The 21322-nt window shown below is 31.9% G+C and overlaps 3 protein-coding genes across 3 annotated transcripts; 1 reads left to right on the top strand and 2 right to left on the bottom strand.

The window, feature by feature from the left end:
- The first annotated feature begins 13003 nt into the window (after positions 1-13003).
- On the top strand, positions 13004-13965 carry LOC122578059. The gene is made up of 3 exons (XM_043749929.1): positions 13004-13373; positions 13468-13580; positions 13691-13965. Exons 1-3 carry the CDS (start codon positions 13103-13105, stop codon positions 13790-13792), a joined length of 486 nt encoding a protein of 161 aa, XP_043605864.1. The 5' UTR covers positions 13004-13102; the 3' UTR covers positions 13793-13965.
- Positions 13902-16771, bottom strand: LOC122578058 (protein PLASTID REDOX INSENSITIVE 2, chloroplastic-like). Its single transcript, XM_043749928.1, has 3 exons — positions 16420-16771; positions 16204-16305; positions 13902-14201 (listed from the first exon to the last, which is right to left on the bottom strand). Exons 1-3 carry the CDS (start codon positions 16648-16650, stop codon positions 14010-14012), a joined length of 525 nt encoding a protein of 174 aa, XP_043605863.1. The 5' UTR covers positions 16651-16771; the 3' UTR covers positions 13902-14009.
- Positions 16772-17568: 797 nt separating this feature from the next.
- On the bottom strand, positions 17569-21059 carry LOC122578172 (nucleolar GTP-binding protein 1-like). Its single transcript, XM_043750076.1, has 3 exons — positions 20968-21059; positions 18243-20304; positions 17569-17819 (listed from the first exon to the last, which is right to left on the bottom strand). The coding sequence occupies exon 2, from the start codon at positions 20279-20281 to the stop codon at positions 18266-18268; it is 2016 nt and encodes a 671-aa protein (XP_043606011.1). The 5' UTR covers positions 20282-20304; positions 20968-21059; the 3' UTR covers positions 17569-17819; positions 18243-18265.
- Positions 21060-21322: the final 263 nt, after the last annotated feature.

The raw sequence follows: 21322 nt of genomic DNA, 5'->3' as shown, positions 1-21322 counted from the left end.
ACTCTACCTTTATTTATTAAAGTAGATATTTATATTTATATGTGTATAAATATAAATATGAGAGGTATGGGAAGTTAGACCTTATTTTCCTTCTCTGCTAAGCTCGCTGGTTGGTCTTTCTTAAGCGTCGCTGAGGGTGGGACCCATCTCTAGATTCTCTTTCCTTAAAAACTCGGCTGGCCCCCATCCTTTCCTTCCTTTGCACCGATCTTTTGATATATATGTATATATATTAATTAATTTAGACTAGATCCAGACTCCTTCCTTTCTTTAGGATTAGTCCCTCTCTCTCTTGACTCTCTCTCACATATTTGCTTAATTTAGACGCCGGGGCCACTTGTGAAGGTTCTCCCTTCTCTCTTTCTTTTACTAGCCTCTCCCCTCTCTTTTTAAGCCTCAATAACCACTCTCTCTTGAAGGTTAGGCACCTCCTTCCCTTGAAGGTTAGACACCCCGATTTTATATATATACGTTCGACCTGCCTCTCTTTTGTTCTCTCCTAAGCTTCGCCATCTGTTTGCTTGTCTTTTTAATCCGATTAAAACACATATATTTGAGTAGGGTTTACCCTATATCATCACTTTTCTTGCTTGTAATTACAATTTACAATATGAATTGAGCAATTCTTCTTAGTTGTCAATTGAGACACATTGATTAGTAGCAAATGGGACTACTGGATAGTGACTTCACCAATCAAGAGATGGGACCAAGATTATTTGTTTGCAATGCTGTTCGTTGTTTTTATTAGCTTTGCTAGTTTCTGTTTTTTAGGCTGAAATTGAATACATGAGTTACACTAGTTGTAAATTTAAATATTTTTTATTATATTATTTTTTCTTTGGAAAAGAAAATTATTTGCTATTTTTCTCAATTAAAAGCTTTATATTAAAATGTAATAACTAAATTTTTTGGCGACATATTTTCAAATGACCAAAACGTCGAAATATAATAGTTACACATTTGGACAACAAATTATTCAAATAACCATAATCAAAACTTATATTGCAAGACTATAATTAACATATGAATTAGTTAATTGCACTCGTGCTTGGTAACATTTTTTTTTATTAAATGGCGGTAATTAAAGTTTATATTTTTTATATATCGATATGCCCAAAAGTGTAACTACCATTAGGGGTAGTTACATGTTCGATTCTAAAATGCCCAAAAGTTTAGATTTGGAGAGATACATGTTCGATTCTAAAAGGGCAAAGTGTTCCGATAATATGTAATCGTGTGCTTGAACGTAACTAACTACTAGGGGTTTTTCCTTTTAGTTGGTATTGGTGAGAGGACTCTTTAACGTGGACGCGGTCAAGACAATATACTACATACCATCTGTTGTAATATTCAATCCGCACCTGTCAAAAAGAGTTAATAGGAACTTGCACACAGGACAGATTTAATATAAATCGGCTCGTGGGTAGCTCGTATGGCTCTTTCCGTGAGAAGTGATTACATAATAAGATTGTGTCGTATCATCTTACCAACATGGTTCAACAGATCCTTCTCTAAAAGTGAAATTGATCATGAAATTCTTATGTTCATGCTGCTTTTCTACTAACACAACAAACTTTAGGATTAATTAGTGAATGCAAAATGTTCTTCATGTGAATATTTTATAGGAGTTAGCCAAAAATATTTTTCTAGTGGATATGTTTAAACATACATCAAATAGTATACTGCGTACACTAATAATTAGCCATACATTTAGAGATGTTTTCTTAATGTACGTACATGTCTATTACGGAGTAACATACTAATTTTGGGCGTGGTACGTTCTGGCCGGGGGATGGATAGTGATACTCCAACTTCGAAGGATATTTCAAGTTTTCAACCTCCTACAAAGTTTATTTTTATAATTGAAAACATGGTTGGAGAAGGATTTTATCTCTAAATCTTCAAATTTGGAGTAAAATGGTGTTTCAGAGAATCAGAGGCATGGTTAGTGATTTATGATTGTAATTTGTTGAGGATCGATATTATTTAGCTTATGATACCAACAAAATCATCACAAGATCTTATCATAATTCTTGCTAAAGAATAAAATATTCTTCATAGTATATATATGATCATTTTAATTATTTTCCCCACCAAACAATTATACCAATACAAATGAAAGCAAAAGCACGTACTTTACATTATTATTTATTATTTCATAATATAATACCCATTTTGGACATTTTCCCCCAAATAAAATAAAACATTTTTTGTAGTTGAAGGTCACTACCTTTGTGGAACTTTAAATAAGTAATTAACGTTATATTGTAGTTTGTTTATATCATTTCTTTCTGCTTTCTAGCTTATCAAATCGATGTATTAAGGTTCAAATAATCGATGTATTAATTAAGGATTAGTTTAGTGATGTAGTGGCCTAAGCATGGTATTTGAACATTCCACTTCTTTGACTTTTAGCAATCATGTCATCAATTTATTTTAGATTAATATAAAAATAAAAATAAGAAGAAAAAAAGAACCGTTTGCTTTTTGGAATTATCAAATTAGCAAGTTTATCATTTTAATTATTCTTTTGTGATTACCTCATTTTGTTGTACAAGTTGATGTAGACGACTAAAAGTTATCCATCCACCTTAAAAAACTTCGTTTTCAATATGAGGATTAAAAACCGAACAATTAAGGTATTATTCAGCAATAGAATTGTACATTTTGTTCATCGATATGATCCAAATGAGTTCTAGAATAAGCATTCCATTTGTTTTCTACATTCTTAAATCTTAATTAGGGAACTTCCTAAGACCTTCTTCATCAATAAGAATACAAGATCAAAGATGTACTTTGTACTTGTCATTTACTCAATTATTATTCCTTAAACGTGCTTCTTCTGCTAATACCTAAAAGAAAAGGTAAAGATTGAGGTTGAGGTTGAGGTTGCGTATATATTGCAAATAAAATAACATTTTGTTCTGAGAATGTAGAGAAAGAAACAAGCAAATTTAATAACTAAGAGACAAGAAACCTACTCACATGAGGACCATGTCCCTTTAACACTCCATTCTCTTGGTAACAAGAAGATTAGAATGTTTGTCAAACTTGGCAATAGACAAACAAAGACCTAACTTATGTTTGTCCCCACAAAGGCATCTACTAATTGTGATAATTTCAAAAGAAAATGGTATGATATACTCACATGTTCACTTTGAGGTTTAAACAACCAAGGCTTAGATTTAGCACCTTAACTTCTAGAGATAGAAGTAATTAAAAGTTCGATCTTTAGTTACAAAGGCCGGAGATTTTAATATACCGTAGGTAGATACTGAAATGAGCATTTTTACCTTAAGTAGGGATACAACTATCTACATTTCTACGATCATATACATCATCGTAGATGTTGGACCCATAACCCATAAAAGATAGTATTATGTCTGACTTAGGCCTTTCCCAAAAATATTACATTCTCACCAAATTCTCACGGTCTATATCAACGTTTCATAAGGAGAAACATTCTCACCCCCATCAGAAAGTAGTTGGCAAGTTTTAACGTTTAAATTATTGAATTACTCAATCGACTAGTTTCGTCTCTTCTTTTCTTTTGAACAATATTATCAAAGTCCCCATTCATGAAGGGATAACAAGATTCATGTTCATCCATACTAAGGTTCACACGTACTACTTTCTTTTTAATTAATTAGAGAAAACGATCCTCAAAAAAAGTGTTAGACTAGTCAAGTCATTCTACAATCATTACATCTACTAGTCAAAGTATTTAATAACTCAAGCTTGTCCATCTCTAATTCCATGTCCCTTTGAGGTATTAACCAATTTTTATCGGATATGTCGAGTTCTATAATATAATTGACAAATTAAGTTTGTTTTGATAATGATACGGTCATCAAACTTCTGTTATTAATTATAAGGATTTTGATCATTTAAAAATTAAAATTTTCGTAAAAATTAGAAAATTGGTCAAAACACACTGTGATCTGAATTTAACACAATAATGTGTTTTTAATTTTTTTTTAGAAAACATATTGTGTTAAGTTCATATCACAGTAGAGATGTACACGGGTCGAAAACCGGCCCGACCCGCGAAAGCATGAAAAATGGAACCGTGACCCGGCCCGTGAAGGTCCGGTTCGGTTCGATTTTAGCCAGATCACAGTGTGTTTTAGCCAGTTTTCTAGTTTTCATAGATTTTTTTTTGTTTTCAAATAAACATTTCACTTAATTATAAAAGGAAAGTGTTAAATCATCATAAAACTATAAGAGGGTGATATGTGGTATCCACTAATTCTTTTGTCTAACTATCTTGTCCTTTGATTTTTTCACATGTCATTGTCTCATGATTAGAAGAGTTTTTAAGCTATTTAATTAGGACGATTAATCATTTCCTATTATAAAATTTACATCATTTGGTCTAATTTTGCTCTAACATAAGTCACATTTGTAACTATTGATAGTTTATGTGCAATCTAAAATAGTTGGAGTAGTCGGTGATCCATCATCTTCTAACTAAGCATAACAATATCAATCCATATCATCCTAATTAATCGAGAAAGATAGTTGCCGTTCAAAAAAATTCAAGAAAATTGGCAACACTCATTTTGTGTACAACGAATTTCATGTGCACTATATCTAATATCTTATAGGAAACTTCTTACTAGCTTCATTAATTAACATGATCCAATTAGATGAAGATGTACTTTTGTACTTCGACTAAATTATATAATTTTTTATGCTGAAGCTTAAATAGTATGGAAAACTCTAATTTTTAACTGTGATCATGTTGTTATATAGGGGGGAAGAATGTGTAGAAAAACATTTACAAGACACAATCTAATAAATAAAAGGGACAATGTACCTACTTAGAAGACCATGTCTCTTATTTCTAATCGTGTTTGGTGGGTAGTTTTAACATAACAACTTCGAATGTTTTAAAGACTACTAGACTATACATTAAAACCTAATTTATGTTGGACCCCACAAGTGCACAATATGTCATCAAAACAATTATTTTTAAACTTATGCCAAAAATGATGTGGCATTTAAATTACATGTATGCATTATTACACACTTTTAAACGTACGTGCTACCTCTTGAAATATTTATAGAGTAAATCATGGTATATACATGGGGACCTTTGTGATCGACTTCTATACTGTCAAGGAGGGCAAGACGACAGGTTTACATTTAAGACTTGTACCATATATTGTCGGTCTTAGATTTATGGTTGCTAAAGAGTTCACTAATAAGCACATCAATTAATAAATGTTTGATGTTGTGTTGAACTCAACATTTATGAGGTTTGGTATGCATTATGAACAAAGATGTAAGTATATAAGGTGAATTTTGTGAGGTAACGTGTGTAACTTCATTAGTGAATTAAGGTTGTTTGGTCTTGTGATTAGATTGTTCATTGACACCAACTTCCTTAGCTAGGTAGTGCATGTCTTTTCTTCCATTTACTTGCATGGTATGATCATATAAATTATTTAAGATTCATTTAACAATACACATAGAGAGTATTTAAAGGCTCGTCACGACCAAGGTATATATAGAACTGTTGTTCCGTTCTTCAAATTGCATCCGCGATGGATGTATATACACAACTACAATATATACAATGGCGGCCCTGAGAATTTTAACACCCCGGCCAAACAAAGAAAATTATGCCCCTAACTTTAACCGAATTCAAATATATAAATAACTTTTTTTATAAACGATAATTAGCATTATAACAGAAAATTATATATGCATAATAAGGTCATAATTTTAGAATTACATATCATAATAATTACTTATTTACCTGATGATTCGTGAAGCTCTCTTAGCATTCTTCATATCAAATTGATTAATTAGCTATTCACAATTTATGTTCTCTATGTTTTTGTTATCAATAACTATCATGGTCAATCCACTAAGTCTTTTTTGAGATATTGTTGATCGAAAATAAGATTTTAATAACTTACACATCTTTTAACATATTATACATATAAATTTCAAAAATTTATACCCTTTTAAAATTTATGCCCCGGTCGGGAATCGAGTTTGCACACCCCCTAGACCTCCCCTGAATATATATGACATGTCACTAAAATGGAAGCCCATAATATTTGACAAGTTTAATTTAGGACCGGCAAATGAATTTTAAGTGAACTAGTCATATGCCCGCGCGATGTGATGGTGCGATATGATAGATGGCGTCGGCGACGGATGGTGGTGTCGGCAACAACGGGGGGTGGCGGCGGCAGTAACGGCGTGGTTATTTATATAAAAGTAATTGATATAAAAGAATGTATTGTAAATACTTCTATTAAGAGTATTATAGATATATTTAATGAAGATATTTAAATTAGTGGATAAATGAGATGAATAATTTGGGTAGATCAAGTTATTTTCTAAAAAAATAAAAGAGTCAAATGCTTTATACAGTGGTTAAGATAAGAAATCAGGAATACAGGATAAAAAAAAATGCTCATAATATTAATTTATGTTGTGACTTTTATTTACTTAATTTTATGGCTTTTTTATTATAGTCTTCTTTTAAAATAATACATTTAAGCTTATTTCTAACTTTTATAAATCCTTAATATAATTTTATAATTTATTGTTTTATAATGAATTTATATTAGATTAATATATGATTAAGAATTTTTAAAAGTCGGGGGTCTTTCAAAGTCACGGTCTTATGCTCAGATATATACTCATCTTGGAACTCTTTTCATCAAAGACATACTCATCTTGGAACTCTTTTCATCAAAGACTTATAAAATTGGCCCAAACCGATCGGTGTAATCAGTTGACCAATACCTGAATAACTTTTTTCAAATAACTGATTTTTTTCCTATTAAATCAAATTTTTTATATTTATTTAATTTTTTTTAATAAAGACTGTATGTTTATAACTTCAGCTATCATTTATAAAAATATTTGTTTATATAATATTAATTTGTTAGGAATCATGGACATATTTTTTCGATTTGTATTGGGCATTTAAATTCTCATGACGAGTCCTGAACTAGGACAAACATCATTTTCTACAAAAGCTAAATCTATACTAGCTAAGTTCCTCAGTATTCACTTGAGTTTGTTTACTCGTGACAACTGATAATCGAATACAACATTTATGCAATGAAAATGTCCGTGAGATATGGAGATGCCATATTTTATGATTATTAAATCTTAAATTGAAATAGCTGCTAGAAGAACATTGAAAATGTTAATTTAAGAGATAACAAAAGTAATCTTGAGTTTACTCTTTGTGTATATCACATATTAATTTTAAGTTAGTTTAGTGGCATTTTGATTGTGGGATATGGCTTAGTGACCATATATAAGGTCATGGTTTGAATCTTACATAGAGAGTTTTCTCAATTTAATTGAGTTGCCTCATGAATTAGTGTATTGCCATTTTTGTTTAATGGAGATATAATTGTGTAGTATCTTAGTGGCATGATAATACTCCAATGGTCCGTGAGTGATCTAAATTTGTTTTTGAAAAAAATACTCTCTCTGTATCTGAATCCCCAACATCTCACATGGGTTTACATGAACGGATCCTAAATCAGGGGTTTTGAGGTTAATTTGGTTTTATAGTGAACAAGAGTCAAAGATTTCAAACATGTGCTAAGATTCTTGTTTGTCATTTAGAGTTCATTAGTCAAGCTTTTTTCTAGGAACCCTCACATATAACAGAACCCTCACATATACGAGTATATGACTTAATAAAATCTCCGGCCACCTCATAAAATCCAACATATAGTTACTAGAATTTAAAAATGTTGTCAAAGTATATGTTAAAACATTGTTCGAATAATCTATTTATCGAGTAATTAATGATATCATGTGACATATTTTATATTGTGAATGATTTTTCTTTTCCAAAACATGTAGTGTAAGGCTTTTGTTTTTTTTTTTTTACTAAATAAATTTAATAGTTAACAATTTAAGCATTTAGTCAAAAAAAATATATTTTATTTAATAAAAAAAATATACGTCAATTTAATATACGTCAATTACCATCTGAATGTCTTGTATTTATTTTGATAAACCACACAGGCACAGACAACATCCTTCATGTACAAGTTCATAACACTCATCGTTATTTGCTAAATACAGAGGGAGTCGATCTAGTAATAATCACCATACATGAATATATATAATCTTTTCTAAGGCACAGAAGCATTTCAAGGAGTTCTGAAATGCGGGTATGAAAGAAACAATGTCAATTCCATAAAAAAATCTTTGAGTGAATTGCATCTACAGTATCCAATAGTCATTGCCATTTATTTCAATATTTATTTGAAAGGGTAGTAGGCAGTGGTATGCATTTTCATCCATCAATCAAAAGGTTGTATATAAAGTCTCGTATAACATAATTGTGCGGATCATCATGTAACTTTTATTATTATTTGATTTTCCGGGCTAAAAATATTTTACGGAATAATATAGGCGCGTTTAGTTGGAGAAAATGTTTTTAAGTTTTCCATTTCTAGTTTTCTAGAAAATGAAAAGGTTTTTCATTTCTAAAAAACCCTTGAAAACTTTAAAAACGCGTTTAAAATAAAAGATAGAGTTTTCATTTTTCCATTTTTGAAAGCTAGAATACATGTTCAAATTCACTTGTTTTCTAATTTTAGGTTTAAAAAATAGAAAAGTGAAAATAAAAACTGATAAAAACAGTTTTCTAATTTTAATGCAAAAGTTGGAAAAAAAAATTTTCATTTTCTAGGAAAACTTTTCTAAATTACAATTTGAACGCATTTTCTGTTTTCCATGTTTTCTTGGAAAATGAAAATGGAAAACAAGGAAGTTTCCTTGAACTAAACGCACCCATAACTACTATCTCAATCCAAAAAATTGGATGATCTCAAATCAAATTTTTGGATGACAAATTCGAATATATATTCCTACACAGTAAGACATAAAGCGATTAGGCTAGTCTAACCTTCTCACTTTGACACGTTACTTGTCACACTTTTAGTTCGAAAAATAACTCCCAACATTTGGGGAATTTTACCATTTTTTTTTTTTTTTCATGGAAAGTCCAAACAACTAGTATTCTTCGAAAATAAAGGGAAAAATGATCGAAGATGGAGGCATATACTTATATACATCTCTCAATCAATAGCATTTTTCAAAAAACAAATGAAAATAACGAGGGGAAACGCCAAACTTGGCGACAAAATTTAAAAAGTCCACTTGTTCATATTGCAGTAACAGTCCAAGTAAAACCGACCAGCATATGATCATGATGGCTATAACTTATTGAACGTAACGTGCCCTCTTTTTTTCTTTCATTTCTTTTTATAAAAAAAACTTTGTTTGTGCTCCATGTTATAAACAGTGGATAGTGGAGGCGCTTTTGCCAAGTGTATGCAGGTTCTTAAAAATTCATTTTTTTATTAAAAGGTTGTGCAATGTAAAAAGTAAGATAAAAAATAATATTTTAAATGTGAAATATTATTAGAAAAAAGTCCAATTTTATGATACAATTTGTGGTCTACATAAAACTAAAAACAAAAAAAAAATTAATTTAAAAAACAGTCAAAAATAGAGAGCATATAATTCAGCTTAAATTTTGTTTTAATTTTCTGAAAAATGGTATTCATAAGCAATTCACATTTTCAAATCTCACAAAATATATTAACATATAGCTTTTCCGTTATATTTTTAAGTTTATTTTTTGATCTTGTACATTAATGCTCTCAAAATTCATTTGCAACCCTAGTCATAATAATGAGAAATTGTAATTCGAGTGAGATTTTCCCTTTTCATCTACGAAAGTTTGGGATGCTCAAGATATGACAATTATAATCTTAGACTATGTCCAACAAATACTTCATAACCACCAAAAATCATGTTAGAAGTCATTTAAGGAATAAACATACTTTTTAAAATAAGTAAGCGTTATCTTATATAGTCTTTTAAACTACTTTTTTTCAACGGCAAAATGTCTTTCAATCAATCAACCAGTTTTACGATCAACATAAAGGAGGTAAGTTAATATTTTTCCCCTGCCAATCCAACCACAAGTGATAGATGTCTTTAAATTATCTAACTGCGAACCACCCCACATGTTATAGATTAAACCCGAGTATTTACATTTGAGCTCATCAATTGGTACTATCAGTATAGCTAGATTATGCTCAGTATTTGTGTGCAATGTATCTTTTATATTATACAGGTCTAAAATGATATAAGAATATGTAAAATGATGACTGTATATAACTCAAAATGTGGGGCATTAGAAAATGGGTTTAGTTACAAGTCAAATGTAAGCGTATTAGTTAAAAATGTTTCATTGTGTTTGAATATAAAATATCTTTTTTTCTTAAGCATGTAATAATTTATATATTAATTTAAAGTTAATTGTCCAACTTTCTATCTTAATATTCCTTTAAAATAATTGTTTGTTTGTAAATTTTAATTACCAAAAGTTATTTAAAAGGTAAAATCAAATACTATAAGACAATGTAGTATTTGCACCCTTTTTAAATCTTGTTTTTATTTTCTTTTTAAAGACAATATTTTGGAATTTGAAAATATTAAAGTTGACATCATCAAATTACTTTATAAAATTAACTAAGATTGATAGTTTTTATTTGTGTACAGCTACAAGTAGTTTAATTTAAATTAGGGAGACAAGATTTGATAAGTTAATAAATATGTAATTGTCGGAAAGGGTAAACCTTGGCTCCGTCGACAATGCCGACCAAGTCCGTCCAAAGCACAATGCCACGTGGGATTTAACCACCATATACGGTCCTTGCCGGCAGGCGCTCCATTCTCTAGTTTATGTCATGTCTAATTAGTCTTCATCCATCAATATAATAATCTGAACTTACATAATCTATTAACAAACAAGTATAAATACAAAAACTAATGTATATTCATAACTCATCGGCCACTCAAAAGTCTAAACTGGCCTAGATATGTCAAAAATAAATATTGTCAATTAAGTTGAAATTGGTTCGATTGACGGGTTAAAATTTTTTAACTCTAACTTAAACCTACAACAACAAAACTCAAATTTTGCATGTGGACTAAGGAGATGTGAGATGTAGACACTCTTGCCTCTTTTCATAGATAGAGGAATTGTTTTAATAAGGAAGTGAGATCTAGACGATTGTCAATTCTAACTTAACCTAGATACCTAATAAAAGTAATTTCAACTCTAACATAACTATTTGAATAAAAAAAATAAAAATAAAAACTTACTGAAGCTAATCTCTATCTTCTCTATCTACCAATAAATTAAAACATGATTGTAATATTATTGTTATGACACATGACGCTTTCTTTTGAACAATATGTGTCTTGTTTAAAGTAAAATTCTATTATATTTACAACTAATAATAATATAAAAATATACATCTAAGATGAATTGTATTACAATTAGGATTATCTGAATTATCCATGTAATTATATCTATCCGTAAGTTTTATATCTAATTTCTTAAAAATTCTTATATTACATGGATTTTTATATAAACCCGTTTCTTTGACTCATTATTATAAACCTTTTTGTAGGCTTACTTTCACAAAACCAATATTTTTTTCGTTTTCTCTATGTGATAAGATCTTGGCATGCTAATCAAAGACTAATGCAACTGACCGACCGTGTGAGTCTTTTATTATCTTCAAGTAAGCAAGTGTTTATATTGTAATTCTTTGTTGATTTATTCCATTGTCTACGGTATAATTTTTTTTTCTTTAATCACTGTGTTATCTATTTATTTTTATCACTTGGTTATGAAAATTGTGCGTATAAGATGTGGATTTATCTAAATGTATATACGTATCTTTCATTAATTAGTTACACTTTACGTTTTATTTATAAGCTAATGCGGTCTTTTTCGTCTCATCTCAAAATTGTTGTTTTACTCTTTTTGATTGGTATTGTATGGTCATCTTAATCCAATAAATTTATTACAGTTTGTGAATATTTATAATATATATAATTAATCCGTACATCGTACGGGTATTAAGACTAGTATATAATAAAAGACAATTGTGATTACATCATTACTTTATCTAAATATCTTATTTGGCAACTCTAAAGTTTTTTTATAAAAATTATTTCTTTTTTTACTAAATGATTTATGACATCATTATAACATTAAAACTCTTATTTTATACTTCATCCGTCCCAATTTAAATGTCTAAATTTGACTTACTGAGTGAATCTTCTCCAACTTTGATCGTAAGTATTTTTGTTTGTATAATATCTAATGAAAGTTATATGAATGAAAAATACATATAAAACTCAATCTATCCATATATTTAAAATCAAGTATTGTATAACACACATGGAACAATGTACGCTCAGAGTTTTGAAAGAAAGATTTCAAAAATCAAAATAGGACATTTAAATTGGATGGAAGAAGTACTTTTTATATTCTTATCATATAGTTTAAAAAATATCGTTATGCATATTCTTAAAGTATATATTTTTCAGTCAATATCACAAAATTAAATCAACTTATTCAAATTTCATTATTTCATGAATATATATAACCATTATCATTATACTTACTATGTCAAATTTTTATTAAACAACCCGGTTTTTTAGCTAGTTAGCAAAAAATTCAAAATGATAAAAAGGAAGCCAAACATCCTTAAAAACATGGGAAAAAATTTCCTAAAATTAAAAACAACTCGATGGATCAAGCTAGAGCAATCTTAATTTTTGATTTAAAAATCAAGAATTAAGATTAAAAGATTTTTTCTTCTAATCCCTTTAAAAAAAATTAAATGTAATCATGGTGTCATAATTATTCCGACTAGTCAATGACTATGATATAATATTAAAATCAAAAACAGGGATATGCGTTTTATAATAGTTTTATACATAAAGGTCGCACATAAGTTTGTTGGAGAGAGAACGACCCTTTTAACCATTTATATTATTTCTAGTCAATAAAAATTTCATTTTCGTTACATCAAGAATATATAATATAATAAATAAAAAATATATTTTTAAGGTCTTTTAACCAATTGGACAATAGCATAAGAAGAGTATTATATAAAGGGGGAGGTATTAGATGTCATGAGGACTGTAGAAAGAAACCATTATTTCCTTCCATCATCTTCCCTTAATTAAAAACAATTCTCTCATTTATTCTTTTTGATAAGAAAAAAAGATGGGGAATTGTCAAGCAGTAGATGCAGCTGCTTTAGTGATACAACATCCATCAGGGAAGATTGAAAGGATGTATTGGTCTATAACTGCAAGCCAAGTCATGAAGCTGAATCCAGGACATTATGTTTCTCTCATCATTCCATTGCCCGGTGACGAAAACCATGATCACTCCGGTAATAATAATAAGACGGTTCGGTTTACACGAGTCAAGCTTCTTCGACCTAGTGACACCCTTGTTCTTGGTCGAGCTTATCGCCTTGTTACCTCACATGGTGAGTTTATCATATTTTCTCAATAAGTTGCATCTCTATTGAAGTTATGTTTACTTGTATGGTTGTTAAATGGTTTCGACTTTTCGTTATGCAGAAGTTATGAAGGTACTAAAAGCGAAACGACAAGCAAAGAAAAAGAATGAGCAAGCAGAAACTATGGTGGAAAAGGAGGAAGAAACAGGTTCTGAATTGGAGAATCAAAGCCAGGTAAATAATAATCTTATATGTAACCTTGTCTTGATTCTTTTCTTAATTTAAAAAAAAAAAAAAAGTCAAAGGATGAAGATTAACTTACAATATTGTTGCGAAATTATCAGGTGATGGCACATGAAAGAACAATCAAGCAAAGGTCTGGATCGTTTTCGAAGTCTAGATCATGGCGTCCTTCTTTGCAGAGTATCTCAGAGGCAACTAGCTGATAGTTGAGTGATTCAGGGAACTCAATTCCAATCACTTAAGACGAAATAATATATCCATCTGTATAGCTAAGAACAACATAAAAAAAAGACGAGCAACTACACTAACAAATATGTATTAATTTTGAAGAAATATATATTAGAGTGGACAACAAAGTTGCCTCTTTTTTATGATCTTCAATAGTTCAGTGACATGAATATGTAAAACTAAAAATAGCTTTCACATGTGTTTGTCATTCCAACTTTGCCATTCGTCATCGAGGTAGTTCTGAGCCCATAATAGTGATGCCCGTGCTGCCAAGTTGGCCCCGGGCAACTTCCTTTGCTTGAGTTCGATTAACATGTTTGTGAACGGCTCCACTACCAACGTCCCCGGCCCTCCATACTCTTTGTGTACAAACTCACTGAATAACTGATTTCCCCAAAAACACAAAAACGGTATAAAGGTCAGTTTAGTCTTTCTACACTAGGTATCATTGCTCATCCACATGGTATGAAGTTATTGCCTTATTGATTATGTGATAGTTACAAGTATAGTTAAGGGGGTGCATACAAAAACAGCTTATACAAGCTGGCATGAAAGCTCTGATTGTTAGTTTTCAGTTGTGAGAGGTAAAAAAGTCATTCAGCAGTCAATCATTGAACCATAATAACCAGGTGAAGGACAAACCAGATGTTTTTAACTCGAGTCAACTGCATTCAAGGACATAAATCAGGTTAGCATATAAGGTGTAGGGGGATCACAGACATCTGAATACAATGAGTAAAGATCAAAAGATTGTTTTTCGGTCAATTTAAGGATGTTTAGTTTCATATCGTTCACTGAAATACTCCGTTTCCATATCCACAATTGTTTCTTGTATATCATACATATCTCATATGTAAAAGTAGCAAAAAATTTGATTGGATGAAAACGAAACATTATCATACCAATGTGTTTCCCAGTGTATATAGCTTTAATAATTGACTAATAATGTTTTGGACCTAATTTATATATTAAAATGTTCCAAGTATGCACTTATCATCTGTTTACGTCAAAGAAAATCCAAGATGTGATGACCAAACAAAACTACAAGCTATCAGCTTCAGAAGTTGTTAAATCAAACAGATGAATAAAAACAAAATCATACAGGTTTGTTTAAGCGATAAAGATGAGATTTTGGTGCTTACATATGGCATTATGCAGAAGTTTATATCTAGTTCGGCTATATCTTCCTATGTAGTAATATATACTGATAATTTACAATTAAACAAAGGTCAAGAGAAATATGCTACAGCTTGCTCTCTAACTACGTTTCTACTTTATTAGGTGCTCTAGCCTTGAGAAAAAGCGCCCGGAAAATTCCCAAATTACTATCCCTAAAAGGCTAAAAGTCTTGGACCCTTCTAACATCATTTGTGATGGCCCAAAAATGTACAGCAAATATATCTATAAGCTCCAACTTAGCTACAACCGCAACTAAAAGATTTATCCATCAATAATAAACATACCAATGCAGTATATCCGAAGAGACTTGAACCCGCATCCTAAGGGTTGCAAAGATTCACTACTGCCATTGGGTAGTGCAAGTTTCGGTTGCAAGTTAGTAGAATGTAGTTATGGCATTAGCCATGCTAATGATAAACAAGACAGAGATTCAAGAGTTGTACCCATAATAAGCTGAATAATATATATGAGCATTACAAATATATAGGAAAACAAACCAAGTTAAAATCAGCATAACTTTCAATGTCTAAAAGAGTTAGCAAGCCACTGAAAGTACTTGACGGGCCCAAAGTTCTTCATTTAGGAATCTTAATTCAATGTTTGCAGTTGTTCCTAATAACATATATTCATAAAACTTCATTCCAATCTGTAAGCAGGTATACTCATATTATTTAGATCTTGTAATGTTTTGTGATAGAAGCACCAGATAAAAATTGCTGCTCCGGATTTTTATTTTTTTTATAGGGATAGGTGCACAGAAACATATTAAACTTGTCCCATTTTGCTATTGTATGTATCCGATTGTCATAACCTATATTCTATGTATCATAGTTCCAATTCATTAACTGCTATCATCCTATCGTATGTTGTGAACTGTTATAACTTGTAAATCACTAAAGAGACACTAGTTTTGTTGATTTTGCAGCTTATACATTGTTATAATTATTAATTTGCAATGACTTGAAAGTCTGATACATACAGTAGAGATTTTGAGAGGCGGATGTAATACAATATAACAGAACAAATACGAGTAACTAATAAATTTACATACATTTGTCCCTTGTTTATATACTCAGTATATTAGAAAAAGGGGGAAGAAGAAACCATTTCAGTGAAACATATCATCAAACAGGTTATCCTCGTTGACGGAGCAAACTCTCTATCTATATTCAGAATATATGCAGGCATAAAAAAATGAAAGAATTACCTGGGTGCATGTTTCAACAACTCTATCAAAATCATTTCCGAATGTTTCCCTATCCTGCTTGTACAGTCTCCTCTTTAACTCTTCTCTGAACTTATTTGTCACCTGTCACCAAACACACACAAAGTGCTAATAATTAAGAAAACTATGTTGTCGATATGTGTTTTCTTGTGATTGTAAATGTAAAATGTATAATACAGTAAAGTAATAGGTATATACGTAAACAGCAAACTCTGGAATGGGGTCAGGATAAACGTATTTCTCATCAACTACTGCTCGAACATGATGGAACGATAAACATGGAGATTTTGACTGATGAGGACACTGGATAAAACAGCCCAGCTGGTCGTTTATGGTGGCGAAGTTTGAGGTTTTGGGTGGAGCCAACGAGGTCGTTATGAATGTGGTAGAAGAAGAAAGGGGAACCAGGGAAGATTGAAATGCCGCCATTTTTGTTTTCTATCCGTATTTTTTAATCTAAAAAATTACGAGTATATTGTAAATTGGGTATATTAGACTATCTTCATTGTAAATTGGCTAATCAACTGCCGATATCATATCATTCATTATACATTCTCTTAGAAATATCTTAAATTTTCTCCAACCATACAAATTTCGTTACGAACATCTTTATATATTTACTGACTTCCAAAAAAATTATTAGAAAAGGCCAAAAGCTCAAAAACATGATTCAATGCTCTACAAAATTATGGATAAAATATGTACAATCAAAGATACATTTATTGGAGTTAGCCTTGGTTAGAAAGTTTAAAGCCCCGGGCTTATCAAATCCAAGTGTTGACATGTCATTTTCGAGACTAGAATGGAACCACTATTATTTCCGGCATTGCTATTGCCGGATTTCTTCAATCGCACTAAGCTTGAGGCATATTAAACTGAAAGACATGAATTGCCATGCCACTCTTCCAGTCTGTAAAGCAACATAATATTTCATAAGAGCCAAATAGCTTATGACCATCAAAGTAAGGAGAACTCAATCTGTAGAAAAGATTGCAGATATGTGGGATTTGTATTGGATGAACAATTTCTTAAGAGCCAAATAGCTTGCTGCTGCATTGAATGTTTACACTTGCATATGGGAATAGTGAGTCATGCAAGATGGGACTACTTGGTCCCATACTGGTGTAAACTGAGGATTGAGGTGCTGGTTTATGGTTTCTGCAGTTTGTATAGATATTGATCTTTGTTTGAGATATTCTGCACATTGTATAGATATTGAGACAGGATTTGCTTGAGTGTATTTAGTATTTGGAATGTGGTACTTGGGCCTGTCCAAGGTACTTATTTTGTAAATGTGTATATTTTGGATATAATACAATTCATTTTTCACCGGGAAAAAAAAAAATATTTCATACAATTCTTGCAGACTGACTTATTCGAATTGTAAAATCCAAAAATGTTGCAACACCATTTATATGTATATTTCAAGTTCATAACTCTGTAACAAAATGGTTGAAAGTTCAAAATTGCATTAATAAGAACATAACTAGAAACTAAAGACAAGCATCAAAACATGGAGATTCCTCTAACTGAAAAGGCAATCGAAAGCAGATAAACGACCCAAGCAGCCACGATCATTCTAGGTGGTTCACTGTATCCTGAAAGTGTAATCATGAAGACCATTATCAGAAAACAGATAAACGACTGGTAATTAACAAGACAATCAGATGATTAAAAATAATTGCAACGAACAACCCCCCCCCCCCCCCCCCCCATAAAGGTTCAGAAATAGGTAAGTCAAGTGACATATAAGATGACAAAGCGATAAACTCTCAGTGTAATCTTGTATCAGTGAAAAATTGTCGGCATCTGAAGATCATGTATGGAAATTGTCAATCGTACTTCAAAGTATAAATAATAAAAACCAGGACGAAAAGCGTATGTATACAAACATGTCGGTATCAACAGAAACATCTTTTTTTTTTAACGGCAAAAACTTTTTATTAATATGACGACCGACTGGCGACTAGCAAGGTACTAGTGGCCAAAAATACATGAACACAAATGCAAGTAAACCGTACCTTCAAACTAAAACTTTTTGGGATCAACGCCTTTGAGTCTTCCCGTTGGAACGCTTGCCAGAGTACAAATGTTTTGGTTTTAGAGTAGGAATGACTCTATCACCTTCTCCCTTACGAGCATCTTTGTTTCTTTTAAAAACAGAATTCCTACCCATTTTAAAAGCCTTCAACTTCATAGCAGAATCTTTGTACCCTTCTCCAGGAACCAACTCACTTGACGGCGGTCGTGACTGTGACCTAGACCTTGACAAGGACAATGACCTTTTCATCTTCTTATTAGAACCATCATTATCAACATCCATCCCATCACCACCGTGATCAGTTGACCTGTCCCTCTTCCGACCCCTAGACTGACTTCGAACACGTTCAATTGCTTTAGAAGGGTCAAGTCCCAAAGATTTCAGCTGTCGGCCCATTCTAGTAGGAGTGAAACTTCTGTCTTTATCAAACTTTCGGGGTACAGTAGGACGGCTCTCTGCAGTGCTTTTCTTGATCCTATGTTCACGAATGAGTAAGCTTTTCTTTTTCCTGATCTCAGCAAGTTCTTCCTGCTGTTTTGGGGTCAGTTCTTCAATATCCATTTCTTCCTCCTCATCTTCCTGCTCCTGAAGAAGCATACCTTCCTCTTTCTCCAACTCTTCAAGCCTTTGTTGAATATCAGGGTCAATAAAATCATATACGTTATGCCCATCAAGAATTTCAGGCATGTTATCTTCCTTCCATTCATCATGTTCAAGAAGATAGTGTTTCTTTAAGCTAGCAGAATATACACCTGCACCTCCATTTTCTTCTTCAAGATCTCTTTCAAGCTTCTTCTTTTCTTTTGCCGCCTCTCTAGCTTTTAGTTCAAGAACAGCTTGTGGGATGCATATCGGTCTTTCTTTTTGGTCACGTGGCTTTGGAAGAGCAACATGAAAACGGTTCAAACAATCATTAATCTTCTTGGACTTCATTTTAATTTCAACCCTTTGTTCCAGTAACCGATCACAAGCAGCATTTTTAACCGCCATCACACCTTCTTCGGTCAAGGTGCTCATTGTCAAAAGCACTTCAGCACCTTCCCTAACCTCTCCACCTTGACCAATCAAAGTCTTAAGAGCTTCTGATTTCATCTCCTCAACCAACTTCTTGTCATCCTCAGATATTCCTTCCAGTGACTGCAAATCGGTCTTGTTACAGACTATGATCAGTGGTTTGTTCATAAAGAGAGACTTGATACTGTGAAACAAAGCTGCTTGTTGCGCAATTGTGTACCCACAAGAACCAGAAATATCCAAAAAGAACAAAACTGCTGCTCTCAAATGTGCTAATGCTGTAATACTACACATCTCAATAATATTACGATCTTCAAATGGCCTATCTAAAATACCCGGAGTATCAATGACTTGATACCTCAAGTACTGATAATCTGTGTGGCCAACAAATAAAGACTTTGTGGTGAAAGCATACGGCTGGACATCAACGTCTGCACGGGTGATCTTGTTCATGAACGAACTTTTTCCAACATTTGGATACCCACAAATCAGTATTGTTCTGGTGTTAGGGTCGATAGAGGGCAGCCTTGCCATGTGTTGCCTGATTTGTTCAAGATACGCCAAACTGGGTCCAATCCTTTTAGTGACAGTACACATTCGACCAAGAGCAGCGACCTTCAAGATCTTGCACCTATAAAGGGAGTCACCATACTTCAACAACTTCACGTAATCTTTGGCAATCTTTCCAATAAGATTCCTGGCAGTATTAATTTGACCAAGGGCAAGCTTGTAATGATCTTTGTTATATAGAACATGAAGAAGATCACCGTAGAAAGGATGGATATCATCAAGTCTAGGAAACTCTTCGATGATGGTGGTGAGCTTTTCGTGAAAGTTTGTCTGCGTAAACTTCACTTTCCGCATATAAAACTGACGAATGCGATTGATTGCATAGCCCTTGTGTACAACAGTAGGTGTTTGCCTCTGAGTTCTGCTGAGTATTATGTCAATAAAATCCTTACCCGTAGGTACTCTTGTGATCTTCTTGAAATTATATTGCACCATATTTGCTGGTTTACGCCAAAACACTGCATCACGGAAGTTACCATATCAATTAAATATCTCATTAAACAACACGCATATACACTGAAACAAAAAACAGTTTGGCTGATAATAAAATAACCAAAGAAAAAAAGATAACAAAACAAGACTACATTCTGACGTTTTAATGCTAAAAAAAACATGTTCTAACTGCATCAACGATATCAATTGTTAAAAAGCTAGCAACTTTATAGATATTCAAGAATTTTTATAAGTCAGGGATGCTATTTTCGTTATTAAGCAGATAAATCGGGGCTAAAGAACCACGAGCTAATCACACTTAGTATTGCTTAATCACACAGTTTGACACAACAATCAATTATTTGTCAAAGATACAAATACCAAGCTAGCCTTAGAAACTAAAGTAACCAATTTGAGTAATACTAGCTTCGGCTACCAAATGAACTATTTCTTGTTTCAGTTAACTTAATACATACAAATTTTGGACAGTAAACAAAACATGCTTCAATATTAAGTGATCAATAAGCAGCCACAAAAATCTCCTAGATAGCTAGTTACATGTCTTACAAGCAAAAATCAAACAAGTAATTTATATATAAATAATGAATTTAAAAACAAGTAATTTATATATAAATAATGAGCTAATTAAAGAAAGAATTAAGGAAATATAAGTGAGAATAAAAGATTACCAGAAGAAAATGAGGTGGCCTCTAAAACCCTGGAGAAGAAGAAGAAGCAGCTGCTGTTGTGAGTGTTTGTGAGTACAAGGTTTAACCTTGAAAACCCTAACCGTGTTTGAAATATAAATTTAGGGCTTTACCTTTTTTATAGTCATTTGGAAAAACCAGACTTTTGCTTTTCAAGCTAATTGGGCCGAATTTTGTTGGTCCGTTTCTTTTAGCCCAATATATACAACCTAGAAACGTGACTCTGTACAAAAGTCGGGTTTTGCTCGGGTACCCGAACCCAAACCGGGCGGTCAACGAAACAAGAAACCAGGTTTGACCAAACTTAAACCGGTTTTGTTATGGTTTATTGTCAAAG

The sequence above is a fragment of the Erigeron canadensis genome, chromosome 8 (assembly GCF_010389155.1).
Source record: "Erigeron canadensis isolate Cc75 chromosome 8, C_canadensis_v1, whole genome shotgun sequence".
NCBI classification, from domain to species: Eukaryota; Viridiplantae; Streptophyta; class Magnoliopsida; order Asterales; family Asteraceae; genus Erigeron; species Erigeron canadensis.
Note: the sequence above shows the minus strand (reverse complement) of the source record. Positions and strands in the feature narration are given on the sequence as shown.